Source organism: Cyprinodon tularosa, unplaced genomic scaffold (assembly GCF_016077235.1).
Source record: "Cyprinodon tularosa strain WSP-4 unplaced genomic scaffold, ASM1607723v1 ctg989, whole genome shotgun sequence".
Lineage (NCBI taxonomy): Eukaryota > Metazoa > Chordata > Actinopteri > Cyprinodontiformes > Cyprinodontidae > Cyprinodon > Cyprinodon tularosa.
In genome coordinates, this window is record NW_024039772.1 from 91,002 (window position 1) to 108,814 (window position 17,813).

Sequence of the window (17,813 nt, forward strand, 5' to 3'; positions counted from 1 at the left end):
TTATTGGACGCAAACTATTGGTAGTTCAGCAAACCAGTAAGCACTTAATTCTCTATCTATCTCTTAGCAACTACTTTACTGTGGAGTTCACTGATATTTGAGGAGGTCCTCTTCCTGGTTGCACTAAGGAGGTAGGTGTGAACCACACCTCTGCTTTTATGGTCGATTTATCTGAGACTTCGCCCTTTGCAGTTCATAAATAACAAAGGAGACCTGATACAGCTGAACAGGTAGGCTTATTTTCTCTGATGTAACTTTCTTGTTTTTATTTTCCAGATTTAAAATTTATATCTATGTATGTATTTCAAAACCCATAATGGAAATCTACAAAAATTGTAAATTAGTCTAAATCTGTTTTGTTTTACCCTAATTTATTCTAACACCAACAGTATATTAATCTCAGTGCTCCCCACCACAAGTTAGAACTGAGAAAGCGAAGCTTGTGTTCAGTTGCCTGAACTGAACTTTCAAACTTAAACAAATCTGATGTTACAGTTCATGGAAAGGCAATTGCTTAAAAAAAATAAAATTATCCCTTTAAGATTTATTAGTTTTTTCATGTATTTAGTTAGGTTAGCGGTTTTGTTCAGGAAAACTTTTCTCCCTTCTGTTTATCATTTTTGTTTTTTCTAAATTTTATGGGATTTTATTTGTGTTAGTTTCTCTTGTCTCTCTCTATTTGATTGTTATTTTGTTCTTGCTTCTTTTATGTATTGCTTTTATTTATGTATTATGCTAATATGAGATGGACTTTATACATTAAGGTGACTTGATTAAGCATAGTAGGAAGTAAAACTACTTTGTTAAAAGCCACCACTGTTAGTACTATACAAAATATATTGCTAATAAACAAGCTTTTTTTTCCACTTTACATGTTAACGAAATAAACAGTTTTATGTTCAAGAAATGTTTTTGACCCCTATCTTTAAATACACATTATAAACATTTTACTTTTCTGCATTTGTTTTTTTTTTTTTTTTACTGTTCTTCTCACAGATTTTTGTCTTCAAGATGGTCCATATGATGCAAAGGCTATCTTTCAAACTTCTGTTTAAAGAGGTTGTAATTGCTGAATTCATGTTTGGCTTCTTTCTTCTGATCCACACAAGCGAAGGTAACTTTTTTAACGGAAATACAACAGAAAGACTGACTGATTGCAAAAAGCAAAAAAAATTATTCATAATTATTAGCTACTAAATGGAGAGTGGATAAAATGTATTAATAGCAATTAAATTAGACATGTATAGTTGAAATATCTTAGAACTGTGACAAAGAATATATTTCTTTTATTAAAAAATAAAACATATCTTATTTTATTTACTAGGTCAGTCGCTGCAGAAAAGTCAGCCTCAGCTGGTTACAGCAATGGCTGGTGAGGATGTTGTGTTGCCGTGTCACCTGAAGGCTCCCCTGAACACTGATGAATTAGCAGTGGAGTGGGGGAGACTTGACCTAAATCCCAGATTTGTGTATCTGTGGTTCGACGGGAGTGAATATAAAGATGACCAAAACATCGCCTACAAAGGAAGAACATCGCTGTTTACCGAGAGACTGAAAGATGGCGACGTTTCACTGAGACTGACTGGTGTGAAACACTCTGACAATGGTAGATTCAGATGCTACGATCCAAAAGAGATTGAACAATATTTTGTTGACCTTTTTATTGGTAAGTAAATGCAATATATATCAGAAACCTCATAAAACTATTCTCTTTTAGCACAGCTTGATCAGCAATCTATCATTTCATATAAATTGGTAATCAGAGGACTGCTGGTTGTGAATGTGATAAAGCAACCCAGTCCTGGTTTACAAAGAATAGACAATGGTCTTCTTAAATGATCATAGGCCTAAATGTTTGTATGATATTATTTAAAAAAAAAACCTTCTATTTGAATAAGTTGGAGGATAAACTGTGTTGAGGAAAAACAAGCAGCTTTTCCCGATTTTTAAAACACACTGAGACATCCTGGTTGATATTATCAATAATGTTATTAAGGTTTTTTCAGAGTTGCCTAAAGTTGTTTAAATGGAGCCATGGGTTGTTTTCATCAAGTGGTCAGTCCGAAATTTAGCTTTTATGTAGGGTGACCAGATGTGGGTTTTTGAAAAGGAGGACACTTTTTGTTTGGGGGGGTGAGGAGTGTCGACTGCTGGGCTGCTGACTTGACCAGACCTCACAAAGGGCCATGCCTTCAGCCGGAGGAGGGGGGCTGGGAACGGTAAGGCAGGCGGGGGGAAGCATGGGGATGCAGGTGTCCAGCCTACCATTACAGGGTCAGGTTATGTTGTGAGACTAGCCCCGGAGCTGACGGCCATGTTCAAGTGGCTGGTGTGTTTCGTCTACGTGCTGCACTGTAGTTGACCATAATCCTGGACGATTTTGAAATTCCCTCCAAACATTTTTTTAGTTCTGAAAAGTAGGACATGTCCGGGAAAAAGAGGACGTCTAGTCCCCCAACTTTCATGGTTTAAACTCTAGGTAAAGTAATGGATGAATGAACAAGAACGGGTTTTGCACAATTTGTTTTTGAACACTCTTTTTTTAAACCAATAAGAGCATTTAATATAGTTCATGTATGCCTTTAATAGGCATTTTTAGATGTTTGGAGCATATGTTAACAAAGCAGGACTTTTCCTGTGAAGGAAACAATTCCAATGTGTGAGCAAGATTTTATTATTCTTTCACTCCAAATATTTGTATTCCGAAAGTATTCACTCAAATTTATCCTCATCTTCATCAAATGTTTCTGCACTCAGATTTAATGCTTCATTTACGGCTATTTTCTCCTGAAGCGCTTGGCAACCCTTTCAAAACACAGGCTGACAAGATCAGTGACTGTCAGATACTTTTAGTATTTATTTCACAAAATTTACAACTTTTTGCGGAAAAAAAAACTTACTTATTGAGAGGTTTTACTCCATATCAGCTCTGTTGTTAGTCATGTGAATTTCCTTTTATTTGTTTTGTATTTAGAGCCTGTTTAAATCATATTCAGTAAGCTCATATGAAACATTTATCAATGTTTATGTTTTGTTTACATGAGCAAAGACGAGTAGAGCAACGTAAACATCCTTCTTTACTGCCATGCTATAACGTCTATGACAATGGTAGTGCAAGCAGCTAACTTCCCTCAAAGTATTTCAGCTTCCTGTGTCACCGTTGCTCTTTAAAATGTTGCCTATTGTCGTCAAATGAATTGTCCGAACTCTCTTACCCAGACACCCATGGCCTTTCCTACTTGAAAAAGTCTTATTTTCTTTCTCCGATGGGCGTTATTATTTCCAGGGAACCATTCCTTTCAATAAAATTATAGCCTTAAATAACATGTTTCAGAAGCTTGTTTTCTTTGTAACTAATATAGCCCTCCCTTAAAGTGCAAACGAAACAGTAAGCCTAACTAGCCTAAATTACAAGAATGTCTCTTGCTATTAATAAATATTTAGCAATAATTATATTACTAAAGTGAAAAATGTAAGCATATAAAGCAAAAAAAAAAACGTAGTATTTATAATTTTCGGCAAGGGCGCTGCCATCTTGTAATGGTGACATCAGGTTGATTGGTTGGCTAGTTAGCAGCTGAATACATAGGTAATACCAGCTCTACCTCACAACCGTAAATAATTCAAGAAATTTGGTATGATGGAAGATGAAGCTGAAAGGACACTAGAGTATCTAAATCTCATTGCTTATTCTTTTGAGTCCATACAGCATGTGAATCAAGCCATAATAAGGAGAGAAGAGGCAGATGTGGAGCCAGTGTTCTGACTATCCGTGCTACCCAACGATCCACTCTACCTTGTGGCAATGTCCATGTGCAGACTGATAACATATTGCAGTTTATTGTAGTAGTTAACGCTTTTTGGATACGCTATCGTAGGAAAACCTGAAACAAGTGTTTAGGGATAAACGGACTGACAACACTACCTGTATGTGCTGTTCACCAATGCTGTTGGTGATGGACAGTGATGGGACTAACAGCGTTCAAAGTAACGGCGTTACTTTGTTTTAGTAACGAGTAATCTAACTAATTACTTTGGCTGTAACTATAATGCAGTTACCATTGCAGACACCCCGTTACTGCGCGTTACTCAGGTCGCACAATGAACCTTTTTTCATGATAGGACTCGTGCGCACATTGTCATGAGAGAGGAGAGGATGAGAATGGCTGATGTATAGTGAGATTCCGTCTGTCAGTTGGGTAGGTGGGTGTTTCTGCTGGTGGGTGTTAACGTACAGCACACACAGAGAGATGGAGAGTGAGGATGACTCCAGCAGCAAAACAGCGTTTTCCAGATGGAAATACTGGTGTTACGTCGAGCTGCGTTTCCCCATCACATACGGTTTCCCCTGCATCTCCGCACAGCGCAGGCGGCACGATCCACCGCGCAAGCGACAGGAAACGCGCATGCTCGCTAAAGGCGCGCAACAGCCGCCCTTTGCTCGCGCGACAGGAGAACTATGGAGAGCGGGAACGATCAAATGATAGCCTATATGGAGAAAGGGAGAAATCTGGATGGATGGATGGATGGATGGATGGATGGATGGATGGATGGATGGATGGATGGATGGATGGATGGATGGATGGATGGATGGATGGATGGATGGATGGATGGATGGATGGATGGATGGATGGATGGATGGATGGATGGATGGATGGATGGATACTCTGCCTTTTCAACCTACTGTATTTTTTATTTTAAACATTATTTGATGGCCTTTGTGGCAGGGATAGAGATCCGTATTTTATGTCACACACAGAGTATACATCCAGATAGATAGATGGATAGATAGACGTTGCAGTATCTATAACAACCCAAACACACAGGATTTCAGAATTAGAAATCCCCAGTTATTAATTTCACCAGATCTGAATGCCCTGTTAAAAAACTTCACATCGCGTTCCCCCCTGATGGCATTTACGCTGAGTAGCAATAAATGCAAAACTCTCTGCAGGTTCTTGTCTTTGTCGTCCACTCTATTCAGCTGGCTTTGGAAACACAAGGCTGTACAGCAGTTAGCTTAGATTAAAAAACTGCAGTGCATCTACAGTGTTCTCCCGGTTATTTCCCCTGCTGCTTCCCCATTGGCCCACCTCATTCATCCATTATACTTTTTGTTCAATGAATATTATTTTACTGTTGCTTTGTGCCCTGGGAATACTTCCAACATGTGAGTCAAAACACCTTGGTTACAGTTACTAGAGCAGGTTAACAATGCTTAAGGCAGTAGGGAAAATAAAGACTAACCTGAAGTGTGTTATTACAAGCTGAAAAAGCAGGCAGCCAGATACCAGAATGATTAGATGCTGTTTGGTATAAGCCAGTAGGGATGCAGGTCCAATCCACTCACAATGATTGGCAAACTAATTCTTTTGGTTGGAAAATGTGATAATAAAATAATAATAATAATCTGTAGTTCTCCCCTGGCTAACTATTTGACAGACCTAAAGTGGGTTGCAAGCCTTGCATATATAGTCAGCTGTTTTGAAAAACCAAACACAAATGTTTTATTCTCTCTGATAAGGTCACAGTATTTAAGAGAAAGCTAAAACAGTAGGCTGTGTAAGTGAATGGGGAAGGACTGAAATGTTCCTGCGATGGGAGGACTTTATAGGGAGTTATAAATATAAATATTTACGATATTGCAAATATACGATATAAATATTTACACTATGAAACGTGTGTGGGTGAATAACTGAACATAATGTAAAGCTCTTTGGTCAAGTAAGAGCATTTACCATTTAAAATTTTAGCACATACTGATATTGTTTCATTTTAAATAATTAAAAGTTTTCTGTATTTGTTTACATCTTAACAGCAAAATAATTTGAATGTTGCGACCACTGTCAGTCTGTTTGAAAAGTTAGCCTCTTGACGCTGTCCCAGTGTTTTTTCAGAATAAAATGATACAGGAACTAATAGCTGTCTGTTTACATAAACGCAGCATATATTTATATTGATCAGGCACTGGGGGTAGTGGGGTTATGGACAGCAGTGAATGTTAATATTGGGGGTCACGACTCAAACGGGTTGAGAAACACTGACCCAGAGCACACTTGGCACACACATTTTCCAGACATAAAATTCTCTCATTTTTTTATTGTTTTTTTTATTGGACCTTATCTGATTACACTGCAGTGGACTTAAGAACTTTGTTCTCATTCATGCTAGAGATACAATTTCTGGGTTATCAGCTTTAACCATCATGTGTCCTTTTCTTCTAGTTCCTGAGAAATGATTGATATTTATTTTATGCCAAATAAAGAAAACAACAACAACCAGTAATTAGGATCCACTGATGATGGTGCTGATGATTAATGAACAGCTGCTCTTATATCTACACCTTTCTAGATGTTTAATGTCTACGTATTAAGTTACATGTCTGTATGATTTGCTGTTGAAATTATGAGCATATTCAAATTTAAACTTTACATCAGGGTATTTGGCTAAGGAAAATAAAACATGATAGTTGTCACTTTTTAAATGAAAAATCTCGAAAGAGTCTTCATCCCTATTCCCTGTATTCCAGGTTCAGTCTCTTCACCCAGAATCAGTTTAGCAGGACTGGATAACAGCAGCCTTGGAGTGATGTTAGACTGCAGCTCTGCAGGCTGGTATCCAGAACCTGAGATTATATGGCTGGATGGGGAGGGAAACATCATGTCCGTTGGATCTACAGAGAAAACTAAAGGTCCTGATGGCCTTTATAGTGTCAGCAGCAGAGTGACTGTGGAAAAGAGACACAACAACAATATCACCTGTAGAGTCCAACAGAAAGACATCAACCAGACCAGAGAGAAACACATTTATATTCAAGGTAAACATACAGTATATGATTGCATTTCATAAAAATATGCAGTCATTGTCCATTAAAGTTTTCTCCCTATCTGGTTTTCAGATGATGTCTTTGGAGTCCGGTTCCCCTGCATTATGCCTCTTCCTCTTTCTTTAAATGCTGTTTTGGGTCTCAGTCTTTTTCTGCTATTTATTATTTTAATCCGGAAATGGCGACAAACTAAAATCTGTAAGTTGAATTGATTTTTAAATATTTTGGAAAATTAAGGCAGGAGTGAATAATTTTATTCTTTTTTATTTACCTTTACATACAAAATCTAAACTTTAATCTGATGTTATTTTTGTTCCTGCAGTGAAAAAGAGGCTAAAAGATGAAGTGAATTGGGAGAAACAGTACCTCATGACAGAAGAAAAAGACTATGTGTTTAAGAAAAAGTCAGACCTTGTGGAGAAGTTAAGAAAGGGAAACCAGGATCAGAGAAGCATTGATCAGCAGATTGAAGCATTAATGAAGATGTCAGCGGACCTGAAGGAACTGAAAGAAAGATTGAGTGATCAGAGACTGGAGGCATGGAAAATATTTGAGGAGAATGACAGGAGGTCTAGGGCTGTTGAGGATGAAGTAACAAACACGAGAGAGAACAGGATGGAAAAGAGAGCAAAAGGATACTTTATACTCAAAGAGATCATAACAGAGAGCAATAAGAGACTGACTGAGAGTAAGGCAGATAATCTACATATGAAACTGATAACAGAAAAACTGACTGAAAGAACAAGTCAGGAGGTTAAAAAACTGAAGGAGAGAAAACAGGAAATAGAGAATCATGTAGTGGAAATAGAAAAACATCTTAAAGAAATTGAGACAGATATGTGATTAAGAAATGAATTAACTTGAATATTTTTACAACATTATGTGAGAAAATAAACCTGTCCTGAATGTTTATTCTGCATTTGTGTATGTATGAAGACATACATTTTTATTTTAATGGAAATTATATCTAAATATTATGATAAAGCATTGAACATTCAAAATGTATTGTTTGAAAAAAAATGGAAAGCATTTTTCTTCAGAAAATGAAGAGGCTGTGTTATTTATAAACACCTTTTCTAATTAAAACACACGCTTTAACTTATTTTTGTGTGGAAATCCCCTTAAACAACAATATAGGCTATGTCTTAATAGGAGCTATGTAGAATGGGTTATTTTATTTCCAAAAAAATGAAGGTTAGAACTGTAAGTATACAGTCATATGTTTATATTACAATTTTTTTATGTATTTATTACTGTTTTCAAGGCTGAACTTTAAAAAGAAATTGTCTATAGCTGTTTTAAACAAAATTTCTTTTTGTTTACACTCGTGTATACAATATGACAAAATAAATCTAAGTCTAATATAGGCTGCATTATGTAAGGGCCCACAGTTGGTATTCCATACAGGTGGTTTATCAACCTCAGCACAGCTGATATCGCTTACTTTTCTTTACCTTGAATTAAGCAATTGCACAAGTCCTTTAAAAACCACTAAATAACTGAGCATGTTGTTTCTCTGAAAACAAAACTTCCCAAATGAACAAATATTTAAATGCAATTTAAATGCAGGTTGGCATGAAATAATCATTTATCTGTTTTTACATATGAAGTATGAATCCTAGATTAAAGAGTGGTGTGCAAAAAAGATATTTAATTGTATGCTATAAATCTTAGCACTCTGATGGAGAAGACATAATTACAAAATACATAATATATAATTCCAAGCTTCTAAGGTAAGTAACATATTTAAACCTTAGCAGAAAAAAGTTTTTCACACTGTTTAAAAACTCTATTCATTCATCACACCAAAAAGTTTGCATTTTTATTAAACATTTAGTTTACTAGAGGAGAAGCATGAAACTGTTCTGCCACAGAAAGCAACCCAACTTTATTATGGGATCCATTCCTGAGCTATTTACATTATTTTACAAATATATTTTACAGTGGCATTATTTATAAGAACAGGATTTACAGCACCAAAGTGGGAATCCTTCAACCTCTAAAAGCACCAAGAGATTTTTGAAGTGAGCACACGCAGCTGTTATGTTTGGCTTAAAAATATAATTGATTTAAATGAAACTGTGGGTTTCTCAGAGGAAACCTGCCACTGAACAGATCATCTCCATTCTGTCCATCTCTTCTGGGATCACACAAGAATCACACAATTACTATTAACTTCTGAGTGTCCTTTGCATAGATTTTGGAATATCATTCTACAACACAATTTTTTTTTCTTTTTTAAATCAAAGAGACAATGGATGGGGATAATGGCAGCTGTTAATCCAGATGTTTTCTACAAAGACCAGTCTATCTGCTATGTCAAGTTTAAGAGGATTTAAACCCATGGGGGAAATCTTGATTGGTTATCATAAAACTATCCATCCATCTAACTAAACTATCCATTTTCCGTCATGCTTATCCCAAGGAGGGTCATGAGGGTTGCTGGTGCCTATCTCCAGCTGTCTACGGTACAGAGGCGGAGTACATACATCATAAAAATTAAACAGTTACAAAATAAAAATATCCAGTGTTTTTTATGTACACACATTAACAGACGCACAGTGTATTTTGCTTTGCACAGAACACAACCAATTATAATGACTTATATTCACAAACAAAAATTGGGTTCTTTGTCAGCTTGAAGATCAAGACAATATGGTAAAAAAAAAGATACCTGCTAGAAGTTACTGGTAACCCAACAATTGTTTCACCGTGTCTTTAACTTATTATACTTATTTAAAACCAAGTAAGTTCTTGTCAGAAGTACTTAAACTTTACTTAATACAAAATAGAAGATTTTGACTGAATCGCATTTAGAAAAAACAGCTACTAATTGGCTATTATGAAATCCTTACATATCAAGAACTGTGCAGTAATTTTTATCAGACTGCAAATTGTGTGTTCAAAATAGAAATTAACCATCACTAAACATCATTAACATATTTTTAAAGAACATGAATAGTTAGACAGTCCAAAATTGAGCTGATATCAGCAGACTAATTTTATTTTATTTTTCTGACCATAATCCCTGTCATTTATTTTATGCCAGTTTCACAAAGTCGGCCTCATAACTTCAGTGATCAGACAGCTTCTTCCTCTGAGATACATGGAATGATGCTCTCTATGGTTTCTTCCTCCTCTGATGGGAGAAAATACAGATACATTTTGGCTTCCTCTCATCATACTTCATTATATATTATTTTAAAAAACTATGAAGAAAAACATTATCAGACAACAATAGCAGTTATATTTCTATGCCGTTTAAACAAGACTTTTCAGCTATCTCTATAATTGGTCGAAGGCTAGGGTTTTCTTATAAAAGTATAACTAAGAAGATAAAATTAATCTCCTTTGAGGTTCACAAGAGCATATCTAAAAATAAAATGAAATACAATAGAGCAGAATACCACCCTGTTATAACAAAGGAAATAGAGTGTTCAGTTTATAGTGTTCAAACATTTGGTTCAGTATTTTATTTATAGTCTGAAAATGTGAGAACAATGAACAAAACAGTTCAGCTGTTTCAGATGTAAATATAACTTGTATAACCTGCCAAAATATATTCTTAAAGACATCGTAACCAAAATTTTACACAACATGAACTGTTGACCTATCTTGTATGATATTAATTAAAACAGTTTCTATCTATTCTATTTCTATATAGTAATGACTGTATATTTCATAATAATTACTGTGCAAGAATAATTTCCCCACCTGTTTTAGTTTCTTCATAATATCTTTATTTTTTTCTAAGAAAAAACAGGTTTGATCCTGAAGATTTATAAAGTAGGAAAAACAGTTATATATATGAAATATAAATATTATTTAAAAAGAAAAGTGAAATAGCAGAAATGATTAGATTTAAATTATCGACATTAGGTCATTCAAGGGACATAATGTGTTGTTAAAAAGTAACAGATAGAAGGTTTGTATTGGATCCTTCATTATACGGATTTGAAGTGTGCCATAGAGCCACATGCAGCTTTGGAGTTGGAGGTTGTCAACCTCTGATCCAGCAGATGAGTAATGTGATCACCTTTATTGATGGCAGAAGCAAAAACTGACTCCTTCATTTTCAAATTATTGGTAATTGAAATTAAGGTAAAATAGTAAAGGGAAAAAATAAGGTTGGTATTTAGTTTAGTAACATCTTGCAAATCATTAGAAACTAAATTTTATCTTTTTTTTAATAATAATTTTAGATACTAAATTATATCTTTAGCACAGGAGCCATAACAGGAGCTAGAGGCAATTGTATATCCACTGGCCCATACAGATCCAGAACCACCCTATATGCAGCACTGTCTTTTCCTTTATTTATCACAAAAACATGGTCTGTCAGCATGTTACTGTAAAAACAGTAGAAGAGTAAATTTAAAACTACTCCAGCGTCATGAGAAAAAAAACATCCAGTCGCTTTCCACTAATCATCCGCACACACTAAAGTATAACACTTAACAATAAAAGTCATAAGATCTCTAGTCATAACATCCCTCCAGAAAAAGCTAAAGGCACTTTCACCATCTTAACCAATATATAATGTCGATGACTTATCATTCTAATGGTAATGATATATTCAATAACAGGTGACTTTTGAGAGATGAACAAAGGATTCTGAAAGAATACTTCCCTGGAGTTTTGCTATTTGTATTATTAATTTGCAAAGTGCACCGACTGTTTTTCAAATGTCGAGGCTGATTTAAGAAATGTACCAAAATTAAAAAATGTCAGTAATGAAAAAACTGTAATATAACTATGGCTGCATATTTTACAATAATTTCTATACAATATTAAATTACTGACCTGCTTTAGCTTCGTTAGGATCTTCTGTTTTTATCCGAAAGAGCAAAAGGTATGATCCTGAAGTTTCTTAAAGCAAAAGAATGAGTTATGAGTTTCAGGTTTAACCGGTTATATAGAGATAATTTGGTTTAAATTAATTGAATAATATAAGAGAAAATGTTTCATTAATTCAAAATAAATACAGTAATTCGTTTGAAATATATCCCTAACATTTAGAGAACATACAATACTGTCAAAAAAAATAACTAATAACAGATTTTATTGATGTGTTTTTGTTTTTTTTTTATTAAACTGGAAGCTAAATAATAGTATTTTATTTCATAACCACACAAAAGCTTATTGAACATTCTGACCCCATCTTAATAGCTAATTTCCTCCATGGGTAAATTCTGAAAGAGATGAACATTGAAGGCTGAGTTCATTCTCTGCAGCCGAACCCAGGCCTGTTTAATAGCATTCAGAAATCACTTCAGCAGGAACCAGCTGACATTATAAAGTGGTCTAGTAGATTTCAAAATACAACAAGTAAATTGTATCTTAATGTAGAACATTTTTTTTCCAATTTAACATCACATGTGGCCTAAAACTAATACAGCAGTTTGGAAAATTAATGTCCAAACAACAGTAACACTTAGCGGTAGTGTGATGTTCTGGGCCTGTTTAGCTTTTTTCAGGACCTGAGAGGCTTGTTCTATTTGATCAACAATTAATAAAACTTTTCACCAGGAAAATCTTGAAGGAGAATATCTGACCATCAGATTGTGGCTTTAAGTTCATCCATTACAGAGTTAATTAGCAAAAGCTTCCTTTGGAGCTGGTTGGAAATACTACATCAATAGCTGGATAAAGTTTCTGCTCAGTGATAAAAGTAAGTTTTCATTGCAAACATGAGAGAGAAACAACCAGTTAGTAGGTTTAAGGAGGTTTCATATATTCCAAAGGTAGACTGGATGTAATTTTTGTTCTCTTTATAAAATCTGTGTAAGTTTATCTGTATCTGGTGTTCTGAAACCACTGAGTGAGGCCCTGATCAGGTTTTAAGGGGATACTATGCTCACAATAGTAGGTCATACTCCAGAAGAGTAGTGTTCTAACTTTATCCAGTGAATAATAATAATAAAGTTCCTAACGAATCCATCAGAGATGAAACATCGCAACAGTACCCATCAGACTCTGCAATTAATTATAAAATTTTTATTCTTATTTTTGGATGTTTTTCATCTATGCTATATTTTTATTTACTTTCCTAACATTAGAGATTGAACTAACAGATTCTGCAGAATAGGAGAATAGAGTGATAATGAAGCAGAATGATGAAATTGGGGTCCCTATGTCCTCCAAAAGTCTAAACCTATAGCAGCATAACTATAGAGATAAGTACCCATCCAGGCTCGGACTGCTGATCTGTGATAGTGGGCATTTGCCTGATGGGCCGGTCCTAATTTCAGGGTGCCCGCCCTCCTTAATTCATACTGGCCCCAACACCTGAGGCACCAACCTGTCACAGTTAATAACTCCAAGAGCTCAAGAAGTAATACAATATTAACTACCTAAATGATGCATGCAGTGTATATAGCCCTTCCTTGTCATGCACATTCTTGTCACAGTCGGCATATGGTGTAATTATCTATTTCTTCAAACTGTAAAATCCTTGCAACAAACTAAATTAGAATCAAACTTAAAATGCGTTCTTTAAACCAAAATATGATGTTATATTTGGTGAATTTATGTTCAAATATTTTGCAAAACTATGTTGCGGTGCATGATGGGGTTTTGCATCTAAAGGCTAATGTCTCCTGTCTTATGTGTATTGTTGCCAGGTTGGGATGTTTCCCAATGTTTTCCAGTGCTGAAGGAGATGTTGGAAAAATGGTTCCAGTAAGCTATATTTTTGAACATGCACAACCATGACTCTCCCTTCAGCAAACCCTCGAAACCACGCCTTTGAAACACATGGGCGTGCATGCTGTCTGCAGCGCATATAGAAAAACTGAAGCAGCGTGTCAGTGATCTGGGAGCTGGCAGGGAGAAAGGCAGCACTGCTGATGCAGAGCGCTATGATCACTCCTCTAAAACAGTTTATTAACACCTAAATTAACTTAAAAATTTTAAAAAACATGTTCACGTTTATTATCCTGATGCCTGCACTTTGGATTACATGTACATGAAAAACGCCTTCCAGTCGCCGTGGCAAAGCGCGAGGAGGCGACCGGGCCTGAGGCATCTACTGCTGGGGATTCCCAGTGACAGAGCACCGCCGGTATGTCCCACAGAGAAATAAAATTTAAAGGCAGGATGGTAATCTGGATAAACTGACTGCAAAGACAGTGTTTTCAGGTGGACTTTAAATCAAAATAGATTCAAACTACTTTTTAGCCGCTGATCACAGAAAATATAGCTGCCATTGTTACAGGCAAAGAAAGGATAGGGTAGCTCCACCCAACACGCATCAGACCCACTTTTTCCACCGCGCAGCCAGATCAACAGAGATGCTTAAGCCGCACGTCAGAACTAAACTTGTACAACATCAAAAAGGAAGCAGCTCATGCGTTTTTGCTGCTCTCTTGCTGCTTTAGGTGTAAACGTAGCTGTAGTATATTGTTAGAATGATCTGGATCATCTGTGATCGACTGGTTCACCCTATGAGAAATGCATCAATCAGTGTTCGATATGTTTGGCCTTGTTCTCAGTGTGTGTAGTTGGCGAGCTGCAATAAAAGTTACATGCAAAGTGCCTCACCAGAAAAACAAGCCTCACCATTTACTTTATAGTGTAAGAAGTACACTACATGATGTCAGAAGAGGTCTTTTCCTACTCCACGTGAGCCGGGAGACAACAATAGTTTTCGTTAAATCCTCCGCTGTGGAAAGAAAAGTTTAGTTTAAAAGTCTTTGAGTGACCGAACGTTAGCGGTAGCCAGAGCTAGTGCTAACCGGCAGCATCAGCGAGAATTGGCGCCGATGGGAGCAACGTTTTCAGCTATACATGACTGTACATGACGGCTTGAAGCTGAACCGGTGAAGATAGCCATCATGCTGCACACGGTCGGTGAGGAAGCACTAGAAATCTACAACACCCTGGATGTGTTTGTGGAACCGGGTGAGGATGGACAGCCTGGTGAGCTAACAATGAAGGACATCTTGCATTCAGAAAGTACTGTATACTGAAAAAAAACATTGTGTTCGAGCGTCACCTGTTATGGTCGCTACCCATGTCTGAGGGAGCCAATGTAGATCAGTTCATGACTGAACCTCGTCAAAAATGTAAGAACTGTGAGTTTGGACTAACAGAGAATGACATGATCAGGGATAAGCTCATGTTTTCTGCGCCAGACGCTCGCGTGAAAGAGCGATTACTATGAGAAACCGACTTAACTCTGGATAAAGCTGCCGATATCTGTAGAGCAGCTGAAGTCACTAAATCACAGATGCGAGCTATGAGATCAGCTCAGCCTGAGGCGTCTGTAGAAGCTCTCCACAAGGTGTCTGCCAACTTCGAGAATTAAAAAAATGTCACGACCACCTAAGAGAAAGACACAGGCAGCAAACAGAAATGTCAACACATGTAGAAAATGCGGCGGGGTGCACAAACATAGTCAGTGTCCAGTATTCGGTTTCAGCTGCCACAACTGCAAGAAGAAGAATCACTATGCGAAGATGTGTGCGTCAACACAAGACAGAGGAGCCACTGCCCAAAACGTGCACGATCTTGAGGTGGAGCCTCTGTTGATATCGACAATGTCCTGTGTTGAACCCAAATGCACTCAGCAGGATAATTCATGGTACACAACAGCCAACATTAAAAACACAGAGGTCGATTTTAAATTGGACACTGGGGCAGAGACAAATGTGCCTCCTCTAAGCATTTTGCAGAAGATTCTGGGTCCTCATCAGCTGCAACCCACACGCATCGCTCTCGTCACCTATGGAGGAACATGTCTGAAGCTAGAGGGCACCATGAGACTTACCTGTGATGTGGGCAGAACGACGTCAGATCTTCTGTTCTTCGTCACCAAGCACTCCTCCACTCCGATCCTGGGCCGAGACGCATGAGAACAGCTGCAGCTGGTGAAAAGAATATAGACCATCGCAGTCAAAACACCAGCCACAAAAGAGGAGCTAGTGGACGTCTACCCCTCTGTCTTCAGTGGGCTGGGACAGTTTCCAGGGGTGCTTCACATACACACAGACCTACATGTGACCCCAGTTGTGCACGGCTGCAGGAAAATCCCCATCGCTGTCATGGATCGGCTAAAAACCACACTAGAAGACCTTGTCGAAAGAGATGTCATTGTACCAGTGACAGAGCCTGCAAAGTAGGTAAATACTTTTGGCATTAAGTCTGCCAGTGAGGTCTTTTAAAAAAAGAACTGTGAGACATTCGGCAGCATAGAAGGAGTGAACATCATTGAAGACGACATGATCATCGCCGCTGCGTCTGAGGAAGAGCATGATGCTATTCTGCAAAAAGTCATGGACACTGCACTGAAAAAGGAGTCCAAGGTATTCGCCATCAGAGACATGCCGCAGCCAGAGGACAAGAAAGCACTACAAAGACTGCTGGAAATGACAAGGTACCTCCGCCAAAACATCCCAAATGAAGCCACGATCACAAGCCCACTCAGAGAGCTGCTTCGAAAGGACACTGCCTGGCACTAGGGCAACCAACACACTGCTGCAGTGGGCAAGCTCAAGACCGCCCTCATGCAAGCCTCAGTACTCCAGTTCTACGACCAGAGCAAGCCACTCACCATACAGTGCGACACATTGAAAGACGGACTCGGCGCCTGTGTGCTGCAGGAAGGTAGGCCACTGTCATACGCATCACGAGCACTCACAGACTCAGACAAGAATTATGCTCAAATAGAGAAAGAGCTGCTGGCAATAGCTTTTGCCACCAAACGCTTTCACCAGTATGTCTATAGCAACACAGTGACTGTACAATCTGACCATAAGCCCCTAGAAGTCATTTTCAAAAAACATCTGAGCAAGGCACCTGCATGACTCCAGCGAGTGCTACTGCAGCTCCAACGCTATGACCTAAAAATCATCCACACAGCAGGCAAGGACATGCACGTTGCTGATACCCTGTCCCGTGCTGTTGTCAGTGACAGCAAAGATGACGTGAAAGAGGATGTGTTTGAGGAGAGAGCAGTGCATGCAATGGAGGCCACAGACGCACTCGACGTAGACACGCTCTCAAAGCTCAGTGAAGCAGCTGATGCTTGACAGACTACACCTCGCACATCAGGGGATACAGCGGACGAAAGCACAGGCAAGACAGGTGATGTACTGGCCAGGCATGGAACACAACATCGAAAACCAGGTGGAGAAATGCCGCCCATGCCAACAACTCCAGCCACAGAATCACAAAGAACCCCTGATTCCACACGAGGTACCTGAACGGCCATGGCTGAAGATTGGTGCAGACATCTTTGAGCTACACGGACAGTCATACCTTCTGAGGGTGGATTACATGTCAAAATCCCCTGAAGCACTCCACTTACCTGACAAAACTGCCCACACCGTCATACGCAAAATGAGGACCATATTCGCCAGACATGGGATCCCAAAAGAGCTGGTAAGCGATCAAGTCCCTCCAGTTCTGAAATGCGACAGTTTGTGTCGTCATGTGGCATAAAACTTGTCTACTCCAGCCCTGGGTATCCACAGTCAAATGGCCTAGCAGAGAGAACGTAAAGACTGTAAAACAGGCACTTAAAAAGGTGACACAGGCTGGCACAGACCTGCACCTAGCTCTCCTGTCTCTGCGCAACACTCCAGTGACTGGCACAGAGTTCTCACCAGTACAAGTCCTGATGGGAAGAGTACTGCAGAGCACCCTGCCGACCTCCACAGCTGTTCTGCAACCAGCTGTGCCACGCGGGTTCCACTTGCGGCTGAAACATCTACAAGCCAGGCAAGTGCACTACTACAACCACAACACAAAGACACTGCCAGAGTTTGCTCCTGGTACCACAGGAGCAAACTCTGGAACCAACGACAGTCCTGAGCAAAAGAGAGGAACCAGGTGCATACAACGTCCAGACTCCCAGTGGTGTCACTTTCCAGAGAAATCGACGTCATCTAAAGAGAATCCACCCCAGTCTTCCTCGAGAGGATGACAGTAAACTTCTAGAGCAGCCCATCGCTTCACAGAGAGAGGACAGTGCATCACAGGCCCA

The 17,813-nt window shown here is 38.4% G+C and overlaps 1 protein-coding gene across 1 annotated transcript; it reads left to right on the plus strand.

The window, feature by feature from the left end:
• The first annotated feature begins 205 nt into the window (after positions 1-205).
• On the plus strand, positions 206-7,910 carry LOC119777196 (butyrophilin subfamily 3 member A3-like). The gene is made up of 6 exons (XM_038276000.1): positions 206-230; positions 997-1,114; positions 1,325-1,666; positions 6,530-6,817; positions 6,899-7,024; positions 7,149-7,910. Exons 2-6 carry the CDS (start codon positions 1,012-1,014, stop codon positions 7,667-7,669), a joined length of 1,380 nt encoding a protein of 459 aa, XP_038131928.1. The 5' UTR covers positions 206-230; positions 997-1,011; the 3' UTR covers positions 7,670-7,910.
• The last annotated feature ends 9,903 nt before the right edge of the window (positions 7,911-17,813 follow it).